The sequence below is a fragment of the Rhincodon typus genome, chromosome 11, assembly GCF_021869965.1.
Source record: "Rhincodon typus isolate 14 chromosome 11, sRhiTyp1.1, whole genome shotgun sequence".
NCBI lineage: Eukaryota > Metazoa > Chordata > Chondrichthyes > Orectolobiformes > Rhincodontidae > Rhincodon > Rhincodon typus.
Window position 1 is genome coordinate 53,163,481 of NC_063342.1, and position 25,273 is coordinate 53,188,753.

Here is a 25,273-nt window from a genome sequence, read left to right on the forward strand (position 1 = left end):
ATCATGCTCGGCATCATTTTGACTGGGGTGGATTGCCACCTGACTTGGATGTCCTGGAAAACCATCACAGAACTATGCCATCTGCTGGAACAGAACTTGCCAATTGCTGGGATAGGTGGCCATCCAATCCTTGTGCCTATCAAGAAGATAACTGCAGTAAATTCTTATGCTTCCAAAGATCCACTGGAGATCTGTGGAATAACTTAGTCCTCAACTCATAAATGTATCAAGTATGTTACTGATGCAATTTATCACAGATCATTTCCCTGTGACGATGTCAGTCCTGGACAGCAGACTTTGCTAACATGGCTGGTTTCCCCCAGCTGCAGGGTGCTATAGATTGTCGCATTGTGTTGAGAACTCCTCATCATAACAGCCTACTCAGCAGAAAAAGATGCCATTACATACAAGTATTCTGTGATCATCAGTATCACATCCTAGAAGTTCCCACAATGCCCATATCCTTGAGCACACTCATATTCCTGTTTTATTTCAAAGGCTAAATGTTTTACAGTATGGTTACTGGGAGACACAGGCTACTGTCTGTATGCATAGCTGAATATGCTGTAACACAACCATCTGACTGAGGCTGAGTGTACAATGCAGCCCATTCTTCCGTCAGAAGCATGGTGAAGCAGATAATTGGCTTCCTGAAGACGAAATTCTAATGCTTGGTCTTTGCAGTACACTCCATACTGGACGTATTGCGTATTCCTTGTTTTCTGTGTCCTACAGAACTGGAATAAGCAAATGGGATGCTGAAGAACTGGGAAAATGGCAGCAGTTTTCTGAGGAGGAAATGAGGAAGTTGAATAGTAGAAATAGCACCTTCAGCACGATAGACTAGTGCAATACCAACCGCACCAACATTCCTACCAAGCTTCGTGACTGTGCAGCCGCTGGGAAGCTTCATGCTGGTTGACATGCCGATGAACGTTTTCTGCTCATGGATGTCTTTGCAATGTATGTACCTTGGAGGTCTATAGAGCAGTGAAAAGTAAATTATACAGAACTAAATTGGCACCCACTTCAAATAGATGTGAGTTTGGAGAAGTGAGCAGTCATTGACTAAACTTGCTTGGTCAAAAGACAAGCAGCCCCAATTTATTCCCAGAAGCAAATACAGCATTTTTTTTTTTGTTTTTCATCATTTCTCCTGTTGTATAATAGATGTTAACATATTTTCAAATGTTTGAAGGCTTTCCAACATGTAATGCGCTAATGTTAAACAATGACAAGATATTACATTACATCGGGCATTCAGGAAAAAGTATGGCTTCCTTAGACAGACTCCTTCTAGTATGTCACTCAGTGCCTTCAGAAATGGTTCCTTTTTGTTTCTCTCACTCCACTTACTGTGAAGGGTTATCGCTAACTGACAGCCTAAGACCTGATGCATGGCTCGGCTTTAAAACGGCACTGGTGACATGAATCCCAAAAGGTCTCAGTAGCAGCAAGTTTTTCTACCGTTAGTGAATGCACAAGTATGCAAGCAATGCCATGAAGGGGAGCAGTGGAGAATTACATGAGACAGCCCTCTTGAGCTGACAGAGAAAAACCCTTCTTGAAACTCCCGAAAATTAACAGAGCTGAATTTTGGTAAATTCAGCCCTCTGTCATTTTTCTCATTCTTCACTTGCAAGTGTCTTCCTTTGAAGTTCAAGCTTTTGCATTTCTCATATTTTCTCATATTTTCTCATATTTTTAAGTTTCTTTATTTATCAAACAAGTGATTTCATTTCTTTACCTTCTTCTGTTAAAAGCTTTCCTTCTGAAATTATATTCCACCCAGTTCATGTGTGTTCTAGCTGGATCAAGTTTTACTTCAAATCCAAATATTTCGGATGTCCTTTTGCCTCAAGTATTTCTACTTTCTTCTGTCCCTGCTTTTACCAACAACTTAATTTTTTTTTCCTAATACTGTTAACTCAACCTTGTTAATCTAACCAAATCACTCAAATGTAAATTTTTCCTCTCCGGAAAAGTTTTGGCAATTGATAGCTCCATAATAGCTTCTCAATTAATGAACAGTAAAAGTTCATCCTGAAATCTTGCTTGCATAAACCATTGCCAATATCCCAAAGAGCCTTGTATCACTCTGGATTCAAAGTTCTGCAAGGAGCCCTCAGTTTTGTTTTGATCTGGTTAGAGACCATGAACATTTAAAATGAAAGTAGACAAACAGAAGACTGGAAGAACGCAGCAGGCCAGGCAGCATCTGGAGGAAAGGAGCAGTCAACGTTTGGGTATTATCCTTCTTCAGGGTTGGATGTGGGGGTTGGGGGAGCTGCAGATAAAGGTGGGGATGAAGGGGTGGAGGTGGAATGGTGGTGATAGGTGGACACTGGTGGTAGGTATGACCTAGTTGGTCAAGGCGAGGGATGATGGCTGGAAGGGAGGGTCAGAAGGGGAGGAGGTTGGGCTGTAAGGGGAGGTGGGGGATGGATAGGAAGGTTATTTGAACTTGGAGAACTCAATGTTGAGTCCTTTAGGCTGTAGGGTACCCAGGTGGAAGATAAGATGTTTTTCAAATTTGAGTTCCGAGTTGATGCGACACTGGAGGAGGCCGAGGATGGACATGTCGGAGGGGGAGTGGGGCTGGGAGTTGAAATGGGCAGTGACCGAGAGGTTAGCTTGGCCGCTAAGGGTCAGGTGGAGATGCTCGGCAAATCGGCATCCTGGATCCCAAGCATTCGGATGTCCGCCTTTTTCAAACAATGCTCTTTGCCCCCCTCAGTCTTTCAGAAAGCCATCCACCATGCCTACACACCTATTCAAAATCCTTGCTATAAACGGATATCCCCACAACTTCATCTGCAGATGCCTACGAAACACAATGACAGGAGGACACAGAACGCCCTAATACACAGGCCACACTGCCCTACATCAAGAACATATCAGAACTGACAAAACTCCTAGTACCACTAGGAATCATGGTGGTCCATAAGCCCACAGACACTCTACAACAAACACTTACAAGGATTAAAGACCCCATTCCCACAACATGCAGACCCAATGTGTTTACAAAATACCATGCAACGACTGCCACAAACATTACATCAGACAGACAGGAAGGAAACTAGCCATCTGAATACATGAACATCAGCTAGCAGCAAAACGGCACGATGAGCTCTCTTTAATATTAGTACACTCAGACAATGAAGGCCATCAGTTTAACTGGGACAAGGTGACCACAGTAGCCCAAGCCAAACATAGACGCGCACGGGAATTCCTATAGGCATGGTTCTCCACCCGTAATGCAATCAACAAACATAGAGAATTGGACCTCATATACAAACCTACACGGATCAAAACCGGAAATGACAGTACTCACCATAACGGACCGGACAGTATAAATTCCAAGCGGAGTAGAATAACATTGCTTCATCGGAGGCTCCACTGATGATGTCACCTAGCATGGTGACAAACGTCTGAACAAGAACAAGCCAGCTCGGTGAGCAAGTCAACACCTCATCCACAACCCGAGCTATAGATCTTTGCCAAAACTTTAAATCCAGGATTATAATTAGCCTACCTTTCCAACTTTATCATCCAGCACTAAATATTACCTCTAAAATATTATTTGGTCACAACACTTATAGATAGTGAACAGACCTTAAGGAATAAATTATTTGCCACAGAATTCAAAGCCATTCTCAGCCACAGAACTTAGATGGATGATCTGCTCAATGATAATCCCTAGGATATTGATGGTGGAAGATCAAGTGATGATAATGTCATTGTCAAGGGGAAATATATTCTGTCTTGTTGGAGATGGTCATTGACTGGCATTTGGGTTGATAACTGGCAAATAATATTTGCACAGCACAAGTCCACATTGTTGTCAAGGCCTTGTTAATGTATGGGGTTACAAATTATACAGAACATTGTGTACATCCCTACACCAGATGTTATGATGGAGGGAAGACCATTGATGAAGCAGCTGAAGATAGTTGGGCCTAGGACACCACACTGAAGAAACCCTGCAGAGATGCCTTGGGTCTAAGATGATTGACCTGGAAGAACAACAATCATCTTTCAATTCTTTTTGGACTCCAACAAGTGGAGAGTTTTACCCCCAATTCCCATTGACTTAAATTTTGCTGATGTTCTTTGATGTCACATTCACTCAAATGCTGCCTTGATATCAAGGACAATCACTCTTACCTCACGTTGATTTCAGCTCTTCTTTCCACGTACAAAAGTACGGTGAGGTCAGGAGTTATGTGACCGTGGGGAAACCAAGCTGAGTATTGGTAAGCGCATTGTTGTTGTTCAAATGATACTTGATGATAGAGTTATCAACAACATCTTGTCAACAACGTCCTGTTGTAGGAAGGGCATTATTAAGCTGGAAAGAATTCAGAAGAGATTTTAGAATTAGAATTAGCTTTTATTGTCACATGTACTCACTTGCATGAGTACGATGAAAAGTTTACAAGCTGCCATTCACAGCGCCATCTTAGGTACAAATGTACCGAGGCACAGAATCTTAGTACAAAGCAGAAAAATAAAGAAAGCAAGCTAAGAAGTTGAACATTACAGTCCTTCTTACTAGAGTGTAGAAAATCAAAAACACAGTTAATAGTTCAACATCACAGTCCATAAGCACCTGGCCATGCTGGGCTTGCACTCTTCACAAGGCTTAACATCGCCCACACTGCTGCTTCATGCTGCCTGCGCCCTCTCTCACTGCCAGCTGCCTCATGCTGCCTGCTCCCGCTCTTGCCACCAGCTGCCTCTGGCTGCCTGCTCTCACTCTCGCCACAAGTCCCCAAGACTGCCTTTTCCAGGCTCTCACTGCCGGACACTTCAAACTGCCTGCTCCCGCTCTTGCCATCGGTCCCTGGGCCTCACTGCCTGCGTGATGCTCCGGGGCTGCTTTGGGGCTCCATCCTGTGCTGCTCTGAGGCTTGCAGCCCGCAAGCTGCTGCAGGCTTGCTGCTCTGAGGACTTGCTGCCATGCAGTTTTCACTTCGGGTGCTGAGGGGAGAGAAGAAGAAAAAGGAGAGAGAAAAAGGAGGAAAAAAAACGGGCGGAGCAGTGGAGCTCCAACAGGAGCATCCTTCTCTGCTGCTATCTTGCTCCTACTTTACCGGGATGTTGCCAGGAACGGAGGGTTTGAGTTACAAGGAGAGACTGGATAGGCTGAGAATTTTTTCACTGGAGTAAAGAAGGTTGAAATGTAACCTTATTAGAGGTTTATAAAATCATAAGGTGAACGATAGGTGTCTTTTCCCTAAGGTGGGAATTTCAAGGCTGGAGGTAGCATATTTTTAGGGTGCGAAGAGAAAGATTTAAAAAACACATGAGGGCCAATTTATTTTTACAGAGAGTGGTTCGTGTATGGAATGAACTTCCAGAGGAAGTGGTGGATGCAGGTACATTACAACATTTAAAAGATATTTAGATAATTACATGAATAAGAAGTATTTGGATGGATCTGAGCTAAACGCAGGCAGGTGGCACTAGTTTAGTTTGGGATTATGGTCACCATGGACTAGTTGGACTGAAGGGTCTGTTTCTGTGCTGTGTAACACTGACTCTATCTTACATCACTTTGCTGATGATTAAGCAAAGACTGATAGGTAGTAATTAACCAGATTGGATTCGTTCTACATTTTGTAGACAGCAAAACCGGGACAATTTTTCACATTGCTGGGTACATACCAGTGCTGTAATTGTACAAGATGTCACATTCACTCAAATGCTGCCTTGATATCAAGGACAGTCACTCTTACCTCACGTTGATTTCAGCTCTTCTATCCACGTACAAAAGTATGGTGAGGTCAGGAGTTGTGTGGCCGTGGGGAAACCCACGAGCAGCATGCCTAGAGGCCGTAACGTCTGCAGAATTCAATGCCTTCAACTGTTTCTTGATATCATGTGGAGTGAATCAAATTGGCTGAAGACCGGCATCTATCATGCTGGAGATCTCAGGTGGAGGCCAAAATGAATTATCCACAACATGTCATTTCAGGTAGTTGCAAATATTTCCGCCTGGTCTTGTGCACTATGTAGGACTCCTCCAACACAGAGAATGAAGATGTTTGTCGAGTTGGTCAATTCATTCATTGTCCACAAATACTCAGGATTGGATCTGGCAACTGTAAAACTTTGGTCTGATCTATTAATTGTGGAATTGTCCAGTTTTGTACATTGCATGCTTCTTCTGCTGTTTGACATAGAAAAAGTCTTGTGTTGTAGCTTCACATCAGGTTGACAACTAATTTTTATGTATGCCTGGAGTTTTTGAACCAGGTTGGTCCCTTAGCCTGATGAGAGTGAGGAATATATTGAATATACACACAACATATGGAAGCCCAGTTTTGAGTTGCTTGATGTACTGAAATCTAGTTCACCTATCGTGGTGGTAATGTCATCCAACACAGTGAAGGTGGTAATCTTCATGTTAAGACAGAAGTTGTCAAAATCTGCACTCGTCACCCCTGCTGGTTCTGTCATGGACAGATGCATCTGAAACAGGGACAAGATCTGGTAGTTTTCTACCCTTTTTTTTCACTCCCTTACCCTTGCCATTGGCCCAATCAAGCAGATTTGCTCTTCAAAACTTGACCAGTCAGAGATGATAGACATTCTGTGCCCTTGCTTCCCTCAGAGCCAAATGGGGTTCCACATGAAGGAGTACAATTATTTAGCTGAGAGAGAACTACCATCAATAGGAGATTTACTTGCCCTTTTCAACCTGATGTCATGAGATCCAGAGTCAATGTTAAAGATACCCCTACTGTACACCATTGTACTCCCGCCTCTGGAGTATGACCTGCTGGTAAAACAGGCCATACCCAGTGACTAGAATAGCAATGTCTGGGCCACAGACTGTAAGGTATAGTTCAATGAGTGTGACTTTGTCAATCTGATGCTTGACTAATCTCTGGAGTAGTTCTACTTTTGTCTTAAACCCCAGATTTAGTAAGGAGGACTTTGCAGCATCAACAGAAGCATTTGTGCTGTCATCATTTCAGTTACAAGATGTATCATTGTCGAACTGGATATGTGGCTCATTATCCCACCATCAATATTATGAATAAATATGATGAATAGTTGAGACTCCAATGTAAAGTCATGCAGGCCATTTCTAGTTGCATCCTGCCAATTTGAGTATCTACCAATTATTCTTCTCCTCTGTCTCCTCCCACTCAGACCATGTACCTTATGAGGACTTTTGTTGAATGCCATCTGGAGGTTTACATAAATAATATCCATATCCCTGTCTAGGATTTTAGTCATCTTCACAAACAATTTTAGGCTTGGTTGCCATGATCCCCAACCCTTTTACAACTCCAGGTTGTTGCTCAGATCAACTGAATATTGCAAGGTTGCAAGGTGCTCAGTCATTCTACCCTTAATTATAGGCTCGGGTAATATTACAACAACAGATATTATTTGGGCCAGCACGGTGGCTCACAGTGCCAGGGACCTGGGTTCGATTCCACCCTTGGGCAACTGTCTGTGTGGGGTTTGCACATTCTCCCCATGTCTGCGTGGGTTTCCTCCTTGTGCTCCGGTTTCCTCCCACAGTCCAAAGATGTGCAGGGTAGGTGGATTGGCCATGCTAAATTGCTCATAATGTCCAGGGATGTTTAGTTAGGTGGGTTAGACATGGGAAATGCAGGGTTAGGGGGTGATGGGTCTGGGTGGGATGCTGTTTGGAAGAACGGTATGGATTTGTTGGGACGAATGGCCTGTTTCCACACTGTAGGGATTCTATGATAATAGAAGTTAGACAAAGCCCTGGTTAAATCGCAATAAAGTAGTTTGTTCATTTTTGTTTATTAAGAAGGATCTGTATCAGCCTTAGAGGAAGCGCGCTGTAGATTCATCAGGATGCCCCCAGGACTGCATGGAACAGTTAGACAACCTAGTGTTCTTTTTGTTCTGAAATTTAGAAGGTTGAGACATGATTTTTATAGAAATATTGAAAATATTATTGAGATCAAATAGGTTAGATCATAAAAGTAACACAATCTGTGCTAATTAGTGAGTCTAGGACTGGAGAATATAGGCAAAAATTGAAGTTAAGTCTTTCACCCAGGAGATGGTCGAGGTAAAGAACTCTTCCACAAACTGTAGTTGTTGCTTGGTAAACATGTGAAGCTGAAGGATACCTGTTAACTAAGGATATTATGGGACATATGGCAAAGGTGGATACATGAACTTGGGTCATAGATTGGCCATGATCTCATTCAATGGCAGGGTAGACTAATTGGACTAATTAACCAATTCCTTTTCTATCTTCCTGTTTATTTTCATGTATTTCTACTTATGTAGATAAATATGATAAACATTCCAAGTGAATATACACTTGAATGTCAAAATTTCAAATTAGATGCAGAGAAACTACATGCATAAGAAAGGTAATTAGTATAAATTCTGGATGGTTGTCCTCGTGTACTATCAAGCTGTAACATAATTTCATAGTTGAGAAAACCCTTAATTTGTATTAACCACTTTATGCTTCACTCAAAACATTTTTATTTTTATTTGCAATTTAGTACCATTCAGAGAATGTAATTGCACTTGCATTTGTGTGCTATCTTCATCAGTGTTTAGGTGACCAATCTGCTGCTTTGGTTGGACAAATGTGTTTTCAGCCTGGACAATCAAAAAACACGTAAGTTTGCACCTTTTAAGGAAATATTTTGCAATTCAGCACTAGTTAATGATGGAATCTTTGAATAGGTTCATATAAAAGAGATATTCCCTACTCCGGCTGCCTTTTGTTTGAGTTGAAAAGGTACAATAAATGTTTGTATTGAGCCAGATCATGTTACATATATTGTGTGTTATTGGTTCGAATCTTTTGCATCCTTCGGTTGATTATTTTCTGTGATATGACTTGGTTTGCAGCCTGATAATTGCAAAGGCAAAAGGGCATCTGTGGCCTCAGTGAACAGTGGGACCATCAAAGTATTAACTTAACTAATAACTTAAATGACTTGGATGAAAATGTAGGTGGGTGGATTAGTAAGTTTGCAGACAATACAAAGATATGTGAAGTTATGGATAGAGTAGAAGGTTGTCAAAGGATACAGCAGAATATAGATCAGTTGCAGTTATGGGCAGAGAAATGGCAGATGTAAGGGCTGCACTTTGGGAGATCAAATGTTAAAGGGAATTATACAGTTAATGGCAGGACCCTGAACAAACAGCATTGATGTACAGAAGGTCTTGGGGTTCAAGTCCATATCTCCCTGAAAGTGGCCACTTAAGTAGATAGGGTGGTAAAGATAGCATATGGTGTGCTTGGTCGGGAAATTGAGTACAAGAGTCAGGATGTCATGTTGCAGCTTTATAAGACTTTGGTTAGGCCATACTTAGAGTATTGCATTCAATTCTGGTCACCACATTGCAGGAAGGATGTGGAGGGTGCAGAAGAGGTTTACCAGGATGTTGCCTGGATTACAGGGTATGAGCTTATAAGGAGAAGCTAGAAAAACTCGGGTTGTTTTCTCTAGCATGACAAATGTTGAGGGGAGACTTGATATAAGTCTGCAATTTTATGAGATGCATAGATAGAGTTGACAGTCAGAGTGTTTTGTTCCCCAGGGTTGCAATGTCTAAAACTAGGGGGCATGCATTTAAGGTGAGAGGGGATAGTTCAAAGGAGATGTGGGCGGTAAGTTTTTTTTTCCCACAGAGAGTGGTAGGAGTGTGGTATGTGCTGTAAGGAGTGTTGTTGGAGGCAGATACGATAGGGGCATTTAAGGGAATTTTGGATAAGCACATGAATATGCAAGAGTGAAGAGATATGGATCAAGGGCAGGCAGAAGGGATGAGTTTAATTTGGTGTAATGTTCAACACAATATTGTAGGCCAAAGGGCCCATTCCTGTTCTGTATAGTTCTATGTTCTAAATAATTAAATGTAATGATTAAGAAAGGATTGAAGGAGAAGGAGACCAGCATTTGTTGCTTATTTTTAATTGCACTTGAGACAGTGGTGGCACATGATTACTTTGAACTGCTGCAGTCTATTTGGTGCAAGTACATCAATGGTGCTGTTAGGAAAGGAGTTCCAGGACAGTGACAGGCAGCACTTTAGTTCCAAGTCAGGATGACCTATGCCTCGAGAAGAATTCATTGGTGATAATGTTCCTTTGCCTTTACTGACCTATCCTTCTAGTTAGTTGCAGATTTAGAAAGTGTTAGCAAAGAAGCTACAGTGATTTGCTGCAGTACATCTTGCGTATGGTATGGAGTGCTGCCTCTGCATGTCAGGAATGAATGTTTTAGTTACCTAGGTTGCTACTCAGGGTACTGGATGGTGTCAAGCTTCTTGAGTGGTCTTGGAGCTATCCTCGTCCAAACAAGTAGAAGGTATTCCATCATAATCCTGACGGGTGCCTGTATGATGGACTGACACAGGAGGGCCCAGAGAATGAATTACATGCTGCAGACTTCCCAGCCTGTGATCTGCTCTTGTATTCACAGTATTTATTTGGCTGGTCCATTTCAGTTTCTAGTCCATGATAACCCCAGAATGTTAATTATGTGGAAGATTCACTGATGGTAATGGTAATTCAATGGATAATGGCTAGATTCCCTTCTGTTGTCAACGATCATTGCCTGACACTTATGTGGCACAAATGTTATTTGCCACTTAACACGAGTCAAACAATGTAGATTGACAAAGGAAAAGAAGGAAAAGAAATTTGGAAATCAGGAGAAAAACAGAGGCAGATAGCCAAAGTAAGAAAACAACTTTAATAATGTCAAACAGCAATCAACTAAATGGCAGATGTTGAATATTTATATTGTTCTTTTTTTGGGGGGCCTAAGATTATGATTGGTATTGTGCTAACATTTATCACTTTGCTTAATGAAGGTACTTGTGCTGTTCAGTCCCAGCACAAGCTCTGTTCTGTGAATTTAATGGATAATTAATATGCCAAAATCCAACAAGTTCTTAAAAATAACCAGAAGAGCCAGATCCTGTTTGTACAAAGCAAGCAACTGACCAGTATAAATCATTAACTTGTTCTAGAGATTCAAACCTCAAGATGTGCATCTCGATCTCTTGCACTTGCTGGCTGATTTGCACAATAACGCAATTAACATGCTTTCAACAAGATTCATCCCTGAATTTCTTATACCTACATCATACATTGCATCTGTAATCCTGATGATCAGTATTCATTTTGATTGGTTAATTATCTTTTATTTTCTCATTAATCTACTCAGGTTTCTGTTTTGTCGTCTTTTCTCAAAATCTATTCTCAATTTTCATTTTCCTACAAACCATGTTGTAGAAAATTACCTTATGTACAGAAAACTTATTCTTCTTCCATGCTGACTTTATTGCATGCACAAAAGATACCGAAATTTCCAGGACGCACACTGTTGTTAGAGTTGCCATCTTCTTGATGAGATGTTAAATTAAGGTCTTGTTGAATATTCAAAGAAGAGCAAAATGTTCTCTTACCATGGAAATGAAAAACAGTTGATGATTATATTATATGATATCAACATGTTGCTTCGATTGGCACTGTTCAATCCTGTGTACTTACTTATTTGTTGCAAGTATATCCTCTGTTTCTTTCCAGATATGGAACAGGTTGTTTCCTCCTTAGTAATACAGGTGAGAAGGTGAGTCTGTCCCTGTTTAATATCTCAGATTTGCAGAAGTATAGTGAAGTATTTCCTTTGTAAAATTGTGAACAAGAAATTAAATTGTTAAACTAAGTGTTATATGTTCATAACTCTAGTGGCTAAAATCTGTTGTTGTATTCAGTTTGTGGGACAGCACTCTATACTTATGCATGTCCTTCCTTTGCACAATTCTCTGTACAAATTTCATCTTATATTATTTTACAGTTGAACTAACGAGTTTATTCTTTACAGCCTATTATATCCAAACATGGCCTTCTGACAACATTAGCATATAAACTGGGCAAGAACAACCCTGCAATCTATGCACTAGAGGCAAGTTTTCTTTTTGTTAAGCTTATTGTTATGGAACTCCAGTTTTGTCTTTACACATACATAGTATTCATAGAATTTACAGCACTGAAACAGATCATTTGACCAACAGATCAATGTCAGTGTTTATGTTCTAAACAGCCCAGAGCTTTGTTTGCTTTCTTATAGCCCCATTATTTCTAATGATTGTTCATGTGTAACCCCAGATCCCTTTGCTCCTCTCCCCAGTTAAAACTTGGCTTTTTACAAATGGACATGGAGATTTATCATTTTTCCTTTCAAAATACATCACTTCATAATTAGTTATATTGAAATGAATTCAGTAATCATGTAACTGTTTTGTGCATCAAGAGTAATATTGTTTTTTGTAAATACGATGTGATATGGCCCTTTCAGATTTCTTGTATAAGCATTATTGAGCTAATAAAGAAATGGATGATCTTGGGATTATAGCTGTTGGTATAAAATTTTCACACTGATTTTGCAGTTACCTGTGGTGCGGTGACTGTTACTATGTTTTGTGGCATACCAATACTCATTGATATATTGGATAGAATCACTAAATCCTGCAATTAGGGTCAGTTTAGAATCTGTTTATGTCCAAGATGCAAACACTACGAGGAGTATCCCAGCATCAGACCAGCACCTTTCTGAATTAGGAGGCTGGCAGTAACTGAGAAATGAAGATACAGCAGTTCATAAGTTCATGTCCTGTTATTGAACAACATGAATTCAAATGTTGGCCTGAACAATAGCAGTTATCTTGGAGAAACTCCCCACCATAACGGCAGCCTTAAGACCTGTCATCCTTCCTTATGTTCAAATTCTCAGCAAGCCTCCAAGATTTCCTCCATTTTCATGCTCCCCAACCTGCCTCGGCAATGTCCACTAAGTTGTGGGGATTTTTTTCTTCCAGTACTGATGACCCTCGGATTGGGCACCTTTGCATTGTAACTTACCAAGTATCTAATTCCTAACTGGCTGATTCCAGTGAGATTCACCTTATCAACGCACTGGCTGATCCATGAGGGGTTAGAATTTGGAAATAATCAACTTGAAACTATTTCAAGAGCAGAAAGTTTGTCAATATGTCAGGTGAATGGTGAATCTTTTATTCGTTCGATTCATTTCATTGCATTTTCAAATAAAATAGCCCAGAAATTTGTTGGTACAATTCTAGAACACTCCATTGAGTTCTTGTAGCATAATCATTGTGAATTAATCTACTGCCTCCTGTCTTCCAGATTTTAAGCATTGCCATGTTGCATTCAATACTGTATTAAATATCATATGTAATATATCATATAATGTGCAAAATATTGCACTCTCTGGAATATGTTAAGTCTGTGTAGCTACTGTGCCCTTGGACTGAGGACAGGACATGACTGCTGGAAAAAAGGGACCTGTAAAAAAAAAAATGTCTTTGCAAATAATTCAGGGGATAATAGACTATCCACAGTGGTATCCTGCTGTCATTGAAGAGAACGTTCAGTATTAGACATTATAACTAAATAGAAAATAATGGACTTTACAAGAATGGCCTTTGTTGCAAGGTAGCACAATGATTGATTTTTTTATCTTGCCCAAGATAGAAAATAACACTTACACTCTATTTGATGAGTGATAACTTACTAATTTGTGTGCAGAATATAATTGATACATGGACAAAATCACAACTCTCCAAGTGGAGTTATTTTTAAATAAGATCATTCGCTCAAATAGTGAGGTTCGATCCCATAAATGCAGTGTTGCTCCACTGACAATTGCTTTATTTTCTTGTTTCTTCAGGGATCAGTTGCCATAGGTGGTGCTGTGGTACGCTGGCTTCGAGACAACCTTCATATCATTAGCACAGCGGAGGAAGTTGGCAAGTATTCCTTACCAATTCACCACTCATTCCCTCGACAGCTTTAGTTTCTCTTAACTGCACTTCATTTACTCTTTTTCTTTTCTAAGTACTTGTGGAAAATCTTAAATTCTGTTTTAGAGAGGGTCTTTACCTATGAATGCAACAAGGAATGTTCCTTACATCCCACAAAAGCCAAATATAGGTAACCCAAAGCATTCCCGCAATAACATGTTTTATTTGGTGAAGCGGTTTGAGTCAAAGAATTTGTCCAAGATGACGCACATTTAGCAACTTAAAGGAGAGTATTGGTGGATAGAGACTGCTTTGACCTCTTTTCAGCAAAGAGTGCAGAGAAATCTGGAGTTCCTGGATGGGGTGGAGTTAGAGAAGAATTGAACATTAATAAAAAGGAGACATGAAATGCCATGAACCTTAAAAAAAAAAGCAGAGAATGTTGGAAGACTCATGGGTGTTAGTGAAAACAGACTGCACAAGCTGAAGAAATAGAGGTAAATAAGAAGAAATCAGTTCTGTGCAACAGGAAGAATTGAAATAAAGATTCTATCCAGGTTGTCATGTTTGTAAATCTTGGAAAGCAGGTGTAGGAATGAGCTTTTGCAGGGCTAGCAGACTGAGGTTAAGGCTGATGAAAGAAAGCACTTCAAATGGAATGTAGTCAGACAGTCTTGGAAGTAATAGCTGGTGTTTGATGGTGAGATCATGGCCCAAGCTAAGGTGGGACAAGGAATCGAGTATTTGGCATTCACAGTCTGGTAGGTAGAGATTATTTTGTCAATAACGAGAGGTTTAATTGAGATTTTGGGGTTGGACCTGAAAGAGAGATTAAGAAAACTAAAAGGGTGATTGGTTAAAATGAGTGAGGGGAGAAGAGAAATTCATATGGGCAATGTCATGCCAACAGTTCCCAATGAAAGGATGTAGAGAAGGTAAGTGGTCAGAAAGAGGATTATAGCTGAAACATGAATTTGGTAAGCAAAAGGAAGACTCCATTATGTGTTGGGGAGTGGAAATGAGAAATATTCCTGTCCATGAGTTTACATGGGATAAATGGCACAGAAAAAGAGCAGTTCTGTCTAAGCAGTCCAAACCAACGTTTATGCCATTCTTGAGTCTCCCATTTTTCCTCATAATCCTCCGTATCTATGTCTGTCATGGCCTTGTGTAGCTTTACTTCACTTGAACCAATTTCCTGTGATAATGAGTTCTGCATTCGCACCACTTTTTGGGGAAAAAATTTCTTCCGAATTCCCTATTGGATTCTTGATGACTATCTTATATTGATGTTCTATAGTTGTGGTCTTCACTACAAGTGAAAACATTTTGCCTGCATTCAGATAATCTAAAATACATAATTTTAAAGATCTCTAGATTACTGTTCAACATCTTCCTTCCTTCCTTCCCCAAGTCCCCCACCATCTCCAGAGAGAAAAGAGACCCACCTAGCCTGATCATTCTTTCCTGATAGCCTAGCTGCAAAAGTGAGACAATAGAAGGCTATCATCTCATGTGTGATAGCACCACCACATAGATTCTCTCCTCATCTTTCAGTACTCTAAAGGGACAGGGCACCCTTCAATCATCCCCAACGCCCACTCTTTCCTGAACCCCTCCTCTTGCACAACCAGAGGAGATGCAATATTTTAACCACCAGGGACCCATAACAACCTCCCAGGTAATACATTGCTTATTTGTACTACATTCATTTTAGTTTACTACACTAGCTGCTCATAATGCTGTTTCCTCTACATTGCAAGACAGTAAAGATAGAATGAACACCACTGACTGCAAATGATGCTATGTCTATATAAAACATTGGTTGGACTCACCTGGAGTATTCTGCTCAATTTTGGGTATTATATTTTAAGAATGATACCAGAATTTTGGAGACAATACAGAAGAAATTTCCTAGAATGGTACAGAGTATGAAAGACTTAATTGGATGAACCGTGGAAGCTGGGATTCTTGCCCTCGGAACAAGAAATTTGATAGAGGTGCTCAAATCACAGAAAGTGTTTGAGTAAATAATGAAAATCCATTTTTCAGGAGTATCAGGAGTCTCAATAACCAGAGGACACAAATGTAAGGTAATTAGAAAAAGAACCAGAGGGTACAAGAAGAAACATTCTTTACTCGTGGGTTATTGTAATCTGGAATGCACTACCTGAAAGGATGATAAAAATGGGTTGACATAACATAATTGACATTGCTATAGGGCAAGGTCTTAATTAGACAGCTGTACTGAAGAGATGGCACAACCACATTTGACCATAAGATGTAGGAGCAAAAATTCAGGTATCGAGTCTGCGCTCTCATTCAGTGGGATCATGGCCAAACTGATAATCCTCTACTGCACTTTGCTGCCTTTTCTCCATAAAGCTTAATTGCCTTCTTGATTAAAATCTGCCTACCTCAGCCTTGAAGTAACTCATGACCCAGCATTGACAGACCTCTGCAATGAAGAAATCCATAGGTTGACTACCTCTGAGAGAAAACAGTCTCATCTCCATCTTAAATGGGCGAAACCTTACCCTGACGTTATGCCTTATGGTCCTAGACTGACCCACAAAATGAATCAACCATTCTGTATCCATCCTGTCAAGCACCAAATAATATTATATGTTTCAATAAGATCTCCTTTTATTTCTGTATTTACTCAACCTTCTCATAGAGCCATTATCTTGGGGAGGTATCACTGGACTGTTAATCCAAAGACTCAGAAAATGTTCTGGGGACCCAGGTTCAAATCCTGTCATGGCAGATGGTGGAAATTGAATTCAATAAATTTCTGGAATTAGGAGTCTAATGATGACCAGAAATCTATTGCCAGTTGTCAGAAAAACCTATCTGGTTCACTAATGTCCTTGAGGGAAGGAAACTGCCAACCTTACCTGGACTGGCCTACATGTGACTCCAGATCCACAGCAATGTGATTGACTCTTAGCTGCCCTCTGGGCAATTAGGGATAGGCAATAAATGCTGCCTAGCCAGCAATGCACTCATCCCATGAATGAATAAAGAAAAAAAAATACAGCATAGAAGCAGATGCTTTGGTCCAACTTGTCCATGCCGACCAAGTTTCCCAAACTAAACTAGTCCTACTTGTCTACATTTGGCCCATTTCCCTATAAACCTTACCTATTCATGTGCCTGTCAAAATGTCTTTTAAATGTTGTAACTGTACCTGCATCTACTACTTCCTCTGCCAATAATTCCTTTAGTTCATCGTCAGAAAGTCCTTCCCTAGAACCATCCATACCTATGACCAGCCTAGTGAACCTTCTCTGAACTGTCTCCATTGTCAGTATATCTTTTCTTAGATAGTGAGATCAAAACTGTTCACAGTAGGGGACTAGTGCCTTTTACAAACCTCTCTACCTCATTTCCTTAGAAATAGCGGTCAACATTTCATTTGTATTCCCTGTTACCTGCTGAACTTGGATGCTAGCATTTTTTATTTCATGCACTAGGACTCCTAAATCCCTCTCTGCTGCAGCTTTCCGCAGTATTTCCCCATTTAAATAGTTGTCATCATTTATAGTTTTCCTCCCAAAGTGCATGACTTCATATTTTCCTACATTATATTCCATCTACCAAGTTTTTGCCCACTCACTTAACTTGACTTTATCCCTCTTTAGGCTCTTTGTGTCATCCTGACTATCTTCCCATCTATTTTTATGTTATCCAGAAACTTAATGATAGCACATTCGCTTTCAACATCCAAGTCAATATATATCTTTTCAGTTACTCATGGGCCATGAACATGACTAGTTAGTCCAGCATTTATTGCCTTTTTTTAATTGCCCTAATTGTGGTTCCAGCACAGATCCCTGTGGCACTCCACAATTGCAGGTTGCCAGCCTGAAAATGCCCTCATTATCTTTATTTTCTAATAGCCAATCTATCGATGCTAATATAATATCTCCAACACCATGGGCTTTTATCTTATGTAGCCTAATGTGTGCTATCTTATCAAAACCTTCTGAAAATCCAAATATATGGCATCCACTGCTTCTCTTTATCTTTTTCTTACCTCGTCAAAAAATTCTCGTAAATTTGTCAGGCATTAATTCCCCTTGATGAAGCCATGCTGACTCTGCTTGATCACATTATACATTTCTAAATGATTTTCTATTACCCTCCTTTATAGCAAAGTCTAAAATTTTCCCAATAACACATGTAAGGCTATCTGGCCTTTTGTAAACTGATTTTTGTTGCTCTCCCTTTTTAAGTAAACATGCTAAATTGGCAGTTTTGCAATCCTCTGCAATTTTTCCAGATTATTTAGTATTTTTGGAATGTTATCAGTATCTCATATTGTGCTGACTAATATAAAATATTTATTCAACTCCTTTGCCATTTCTTAGTACCCGTTTTATTTCCCCAGCCTCATTCTATAAGGGGCATCTGTTCATTTTGGTCTCTTTTCCTTGTTACATGTTTAAAGTAGCTCTTACTGTCCATTTTAATTTTATTTGCTAGTTAGTTCTTATATCTTAGTTTATTCCTCTTTACTCCCTCACTATTATGGTTTGGTAATCTTTTGATAGTGTTACAAACATTCCCCATCCTCTGGTTTACCACTATTCTTTGCCACATTATCTTTTTTTCTTTCAATTTGATCCCATTCTTAATTTCCTTGTTTAACTGTGGTCAGTCTACCCCCTTCCATAGAGTCTTTCCTCCTCTCTAAAACATACCTTTGCTTTGGGTTATGAACTTTTTTTTAAAGTATCTGCAATTGTTCCTCAGTTGTCTTTTCTGCTAATCTTGTTTCCAAGACTACTACAGCCAAGTTGGCCCTCATCTGAGTAATTACTTTTATTTAAGTTTAGCACAGTTGTTTCCAACCCAAATTTCTCCCTCTTAAATTGAATTCTAAATTTCTATGTTCTCAATTCTTTGGGTACTGTTCCCTAGGGGGAACTTTTAATCTGAATAATTCATTAAAACTATTTCAATGTACATTACCAGATCAAAAATAGCCCAATTCCTGTTTGGATCCATAACACATTGTTCTCGGAACTGTCCTAAATACACTCTATGAATTCTTCCTGTTGGATATCTTTGCCTTGGATTTTCCTAATCTACATGAAGATTACAGTCATCCATGATTCACGTGCTGCCTCTTTTTTACTGCCATCATTATCTCATGATTTCTTCTCTCACTGACAGAGAATTTAATAATTTAAGTAATAAGATAAATAAAACACAGTAGATGTGGCAGGTTGCATGTTATATGTGAGAGTGCACATATCAGTGCCAAGTGTTTACAACTTGTGCAACTTCAAATCCAAGTTTCTTGAGTGAGGCTCCTGAGCTACAACAGGGCATGTTTTTCACAAGCGTTGATCCCCACATGCAAGCCATTGTCTTATGAAATGGAAGACTGCCAATTGAAAATTTTGTGTACAAGTTGCTTGCCTTAGCTTAATGCTGATGCTCATATTTGAGACGAGAAGCATATTTTTCAAATAGGTATTATTACACGAAATAAAAGATGTTAAAATGCACAGGAACTTAGGATCACAAAGTATTACCTTTAAAAAGCACTAATTTTTAAACCTCACTTTGATGAGCAAATTGTTTCAATTTTTTATGTGAAAACTGTATTTTTGATTTTATTCAATGTGAACTATTGCTACATTTTATCCAATTTCTTATAGAGAAGCTTGCTGCTTCTGTGGGTTCCTCCTACGGTTGCTATTTTGTGCCAGCATTCTCAGGGTTATACGCACCATATTGGGATACTACTGCAAGAGGGTAAGAACTTTTTTTTTCACCCATGTCATAAAACATTGTATATTTTTTGGTTTCAGTATGCAGCAGCAATATTAACATAAAAGCTAATGCAATGTCACTATCTCTGGAAAGCACTGGCTATTTCCGTGGTCAGTACTGTACTATAGAACCTATACTGTTGTGTGATTGTATACGTCAGTTTTACATTCTCATCCTGTAGTTGTACATGATTTTGATTGGTCATTTCTGCGTATGCTAACGGCTCACTTTTTTAAAAGTCTAATCCATAATTTTAAGTCAAATTTATACACTTTGTTGATTCAGATTTAAATCTGTCATCACTGTTTTAATAACTTTTATTTCATTAACCAAAGCTACGTATTTCACTAATTTAAGTATTGAAATATATAATATCAACAATGATTTCTTAAATCTCTGGCTTTTTCAAGTAAGCAAATTGACTGTACTTGAGTTGTAGAGTAATACTAATAACAAAGTGACTAGCCAAATCACATGCCCTCATAAAAATCCAATCGTTCAGCAAGAAGAATATTAAAATTAAATATAATGAATCTTGATGAACCAATCCCCAATATGCCTTAGCTGTCCACTCTAACCGTATGACTGTACATATTCTCAGGTTTCCTCTTCTCTTCCTGATATATTTTCAGCCTTCAAATGCATCATAGAATTTCAAGTAATTATTTCTGTCGCTAAAATAGTTTGTTGTACCTAAACTTAACTACACAAAAGTGACTATGTATTGAAGTAAAAATTGTCCACCACTTCAAAGTATGTTGATTAAGTAGGGAACAGACTCCATAATAACTGATGGTAAATGTTGATAAATAAAGCTATTGAATAATAATTTCTTTTAAATTATAGAATATTGATACCTTTTGCACTATGCAAATCATGTCTGTACTTCTTTATGTAATTAATTGTTTTCTGTGCAGAGTAATATGTGGCCTTACCCAGTATACAAATAGGAATCATCTTGCATTTGCTGCGCTAGAGGCTGTTGCCTTTCAAACCCGTGAGGTAAGCTAATGGGTACACGCGGGTTGAAGATTAAATTAATTTTACAAAATTGTCCTGGCCAGAATAATTAAATGTTATTGAGGTGCTTTTGCTAACTGCTGTTTTATAGTCCTGCTGATGGCTCCTTCCGTCAATTTGCTCATTGATGAGAAAAGCCTGACAGGCTGTGCTGCAAAGGTGATATTTTGTAAGACTGTTATGTTTTGGGACTATATCATTTAGGGGAAAATAGATGAAGGGATCCTATGTCTTGTCCTGAGTTCTATTGCCAGGAAGTACGGGTAGCTTAGGCATTAAAGGGAGGAAGGCAGGTAATTTTACTGGAGAGAAAATGCAAGGTATTCACGCTTAAAGACAGTGACCGAAGCATCAATGCTGATGGTAATAAATGTTAGTCTGATGTGTCCAAACCCAGAAAAGTTTAGGAATGTCAAGTTTTATAAAGTATGTTTTAAGCTGTCTATTTAGTTTTGAGACAGAATAAAGTTGGAAATTTAAAGAAGTACCTAATTAGCATTTAACCTGAATACATAGACTGTGTAATTTATGTTGATGGACTTTAATAGGGTGGAGAGTCCATAGGAAACCATGCAGAATCTGCTGGAAAAGCATTTTCTTGAAGTATCACCATCACTTTCCCCCACAGACAAGTCAGTGTGTAAGAATCTAAGGGAGTGTGCCAGGATATAGTGACAGTAAGTGTCTATGGTTCACCACATAAGTGTTTGTAGTCATTCTCAATTGGATTGAAGATACCTCAGTGTACAGTAACTTGACAGAACTCCAACGCAGAGAGGGATAAAAAGATTAGGTCAATTTAGTTGGAAAAAGACAGGAAAATTCACCTCCAACTCCCAAAAAAATGAAGCCAAGTTCCTGAAGATTATTGTCACTCTGGATTCCTTCGAATCCCAAATATTTTATAATTTGCTCCCCATAAATAGAAATGTATTTTGTCTTGGGATCTGGGCTACACTCTTTTGAGTTTTAAATGTTATTCTGTTTTAGCTCCAGTGCATTAGTTTCATGTTTTGGTGACATTTCTAATCGAACCAGTTCTTAAAATGGTCTTAGATATACAGAATAAATGCAGTCATTCCATATTAACAGCAGAAATAATGCTTGAAGTATGGATGGCAAAATTAGAACTTCTTTCACTCAAAACTACACTCTGATGTAAAGCTCTGTCCTAGGAGTGCCCGTTAAATTTTTAAAAATTGCTGTTTCCAAGCAAACCTATCTTAGATTATTCATAATTTACACATTAATACTGTTAAAATTTCATTCATTTCATAACAATTTTTACTGGGTGAGGCTAACAAGTAATACATTGGAAAGACAACAAAAATAAATAAAGATTTAACTGTGCTTTTGTTACTACTTTTTATGAATGCTTAGTCATTGTGTGTTCTTTTAGCTTCTTGAGGCCATGAATAAAGAATCTGGGGTCAATCAAACCAGTCTCCAGGTGGATGGAGGAATGACGACTAACAAAATAATGATGCAACTCCAATCAGATATTCTTTCTATACCAGTAGGTAAGAATGTATAATTCCCACCCTTAATGTTGTTCCCTCTCCACAAAAAAAGTTTGATTCCAAGTACTTAATAATATTCCTCCAGAAGCATAAAACCTTAAAGACCACAGCACTTTTGTCCTTTCTAAAAATGAATCACTTGAGAAGAGAACTTGCCTACCTACCCATAGCACCAACCCGACAGTTCTTAATCACCTATTGACACAGCACCACCCTTTCTTTCCCCAAGGTAGAGCTCGGCTGTGCCCCCAGCCCTGATAAAGCTCAATCACCTGGAGGAGGAGGGGCAGCATTGTCTAGGGAGTGAAGAGGCAAATTGGCAGGAGGAAGGGGAAGCATTGTCAAGGGAGTAAAAGGGGAGCATTGGCGGGCAGGTGGAAGGGGGAGCATTGAAGTGGGGGGGAACGGGGAGCACTGTCGGTGGGGGTGAAATCACTGTCGACAGGGGAATTGGGCCACTGTCAAGGGATTGAAGGGGAAGCATTGTCGAGGAGGGAGGGGCAGCATTGTCTACTGGGGTGAGGGCAAAAGAACGGGATGTGATCGGAAGGTGATCATTGAAATGGAGTGGGAGTGGTTGAAGGGTAAGCCTTGTCACTGTTTCAAGGAGGAGAATGAGCATTTTCAGTGGGTGACAGTGAAAAGTGATCTGCTGATCAGAAGATGTAGGCTATGTTTGACTGGAACCACAGTAGTTAACTGAGCACAGGATTAATGAGTGTATGGGAATTTTGAAAACAGATTTCATAATTAATAGTTAGAATTTGGCATATTGTGGTTCTTCCCTTTTAAGGTTTGCAAAGCTAGCATAATTTGCCTTATTTCAAGCAGATCTCTTGCTTTTCATATGAATGTGGTGATAAAGGGTCCATGACTCCACCTGTGCCAAATTCATACTGAAAACCACTACAGTTCTGCTTTTTGAAATGCAAAGTGGACAAGAAGTGTTTGTGATATCTACATCTAAATATTCTGCACAAAGTACTGAAGTCTGACAACTTTTGTGATTGTACTTACATTTACAAAGAATGTAACAATAATCTAAGCAGGCAGAAAGCAAGTGCAACATTTAATGTTTTGTTTTGTTTCAGTGAAGCCAGCTATGGCAGAAACAACTGCCTTAGGTGCTGCTATGGCAGCTGGTTCTGCAGATGGTGTTGGCGTGTGGAGTCTATCTCCTGATGATCTCTCAGCAGTAGTATGGGAGACATTTGAACCTCAGATAGAACCTGCTGGTAAGATGATATTTGTTCTGAAACACTTGTCAGAAAGAGTTCAATATGTTAAATTATATTTCTTGGCTTTTCATTTAACGAAAAGTGAGAGAGTTATTATAATCCTATCATCGTTCCTTAAGATGCAGCAAGCAACGTAATGGACTGGATATTCTGAAGAGTGGCAGTCACAGTTGGGTTGTCAGTCCACTCATTTTTTATGTTTAGAACTGAGATCCATATTTCTATTTGAAATTATGATCCTAGCTCCTTCAGAAATGTGGAGCATAGTGGAAATCAGTACAGTTCCCTGATATTGCAGGGAAGTCAAACTACACCCCTATTGCAGCAATCAGTGTACAGCAAACTTTGTTTTAACCGGCACCTTAATGAGTCAGAAAAAAATGTTGTACTCTATTATCGTGATCTCCGCGATGTCCGAGTAGTGTGAGGGTGTGAGCAAGAAGGCTCTCTGCTGGCAAGTTTTATTTAAGGTGAAGTTGCATTATTATTTAAGTGATTTATGATGTAAATAAAGTATAACAGTGATGTGTATACCCCCTGCATTATGTTTCTATTACGTAGTTTGTGTTTTTACATTGATTATGTGGACCTCTTGATCAACGGGAAAATTTGATCAACTGGCACACTCCTGGTCCCATGGGGACTGGTTAATAAAAAGATTCCTGTACCATGTTCTGAAATTTTAATGTCTAACAGCAGAACCAAACACTTTGACAGCTTATATACTTGCTCTTTCACAGTAGCTAAGTGTGGGGCTAGGGTGGCAGTTGTGAAAGGCATAGGGTGGTAATGATGCCAGGTAAGTGATGGAGTGTTTAGGGTAGGTTGGGGTTATTGTGGGTGTGTCAGGGCGAGCTGAGGTGGGGGTTGGGCGTAGGACTTGTTGGGACAAAAGAGTGAGAGGCGTGTCCAGGCTATCTGCGGGGCTGGAGGCTTTTTGATTCATGGGATTTCAGGCCAGATGCGGGAAGTCAGGGCCAGTCTTTAGTTTGGCATAAGGTTTTGGATTTCAGGGGTGTGGGGATTGTTGTGCCTTGAGGTTCAGATGGCAGCTGAAGTTGGGTCCAGGTGAGGAGAGGGTGAAAGGATATGTTGAGGGGAATGGCAGGTTTTCAAACTGGTAAAAGGTGAAACAACAGGGCCAGTGAGCGAGGGAGTTGTTGATGTTGGGAAGTGGAGGGGAAGTATGATAAATAGCTAGTTTTCCCTATATTACACGTGAGCTAACCTTGCTAATCAGACTACCATTCGGAACCTTGTCAAACGCCTCAGTGAAATCCATATAGATCATGCCCAACACTATACCTTCATCAATCCTCTTAGTGATGAAACTGAAAAATTACAGGAAAAGCCGGCTAACCTGATTAACCAATTTTAAAGTTTTATTTTGTAAGTATGCTATTTACTGTTTTGATCAAAGATGTAACGTATCCATAGTCATCAGCTCGGCCACGTTATTTAAAAAATGATATTGGAGCATCAAGCTAAACAGGAAAACCTCATGGTAGTTGGAAATTAAGTAAACCAGACTGAATTAAAAATGCACAAAAAAGGTATGAGTAAGGCAAGGAAAAGCCGGTAATAACATTAATGAACACTAATAATGAAAAGAATGGGAAAAACATGCTTTGAAGGAGAGTGGAATAATTGAGTCCAGTGCTGATATTGTAGAGCTTCATTAAAACTTCAAAATGAAGAGGTAATCACTCTTGCTAGAAAGGAATTAGGCTTAACTAGAAGAAAAGAAATAATAAATTGAGAAAATTGTGAATCTGATAAAAAGGAGTGTCAAGTTTTTTTCTGTTGAAACAGAAACATAAAAGCACAGAAAATAGGTGCAGGAGTAGGCCATTTGGTCCCTCGAACCTGTACCACCATTCAATACGATCATGGCTGATGATGCAA

At 39.5% G+C, this 25,273-nt stretch overlaps 1 protein-coding gene across 1 annotated transcript in view; it reads left to right on the forward strand.

The window, feature by feature from the left end:
• gk (glycerol kinase) overlaps positions 1-25,273 on the forward strand; it is a 91,434-nt gene that overhangs the window by 58,204 nt on the left and 7,957 nt on the right. The window contains exons 9-16 of the mRNA XM_048603107.1: positions 8,568-8,635; positions 11,567-11,609; positions 11,865-11,945; positions 13,731-13,809; positions 19,476-19,572; positions 20,508-20,592; positions 22,010-22,130; positions 23,222-23,365. Of these exons, the coding sequence (XP_048459064.1) occupies positions 8,568-8,635; positions 11,567-11,609; positions 11,865-11,945; positions 13,731-13,809; positions 19,476-19,572; positions 20,508-20,592; positions 22,010-22,130; positions 23,222-23,365 (718 nt within the window). The remainder of the gene's footprint in view (positions 1-8,567; positions 8,636-11,566; positions 11,610-11,864; positions 11,946-13,730; positions 13,810-19,475; positions 19,573-20,507; positions 20,593-22,009; positions 22,131-23,221; positions 23,366-25,273) is intronic.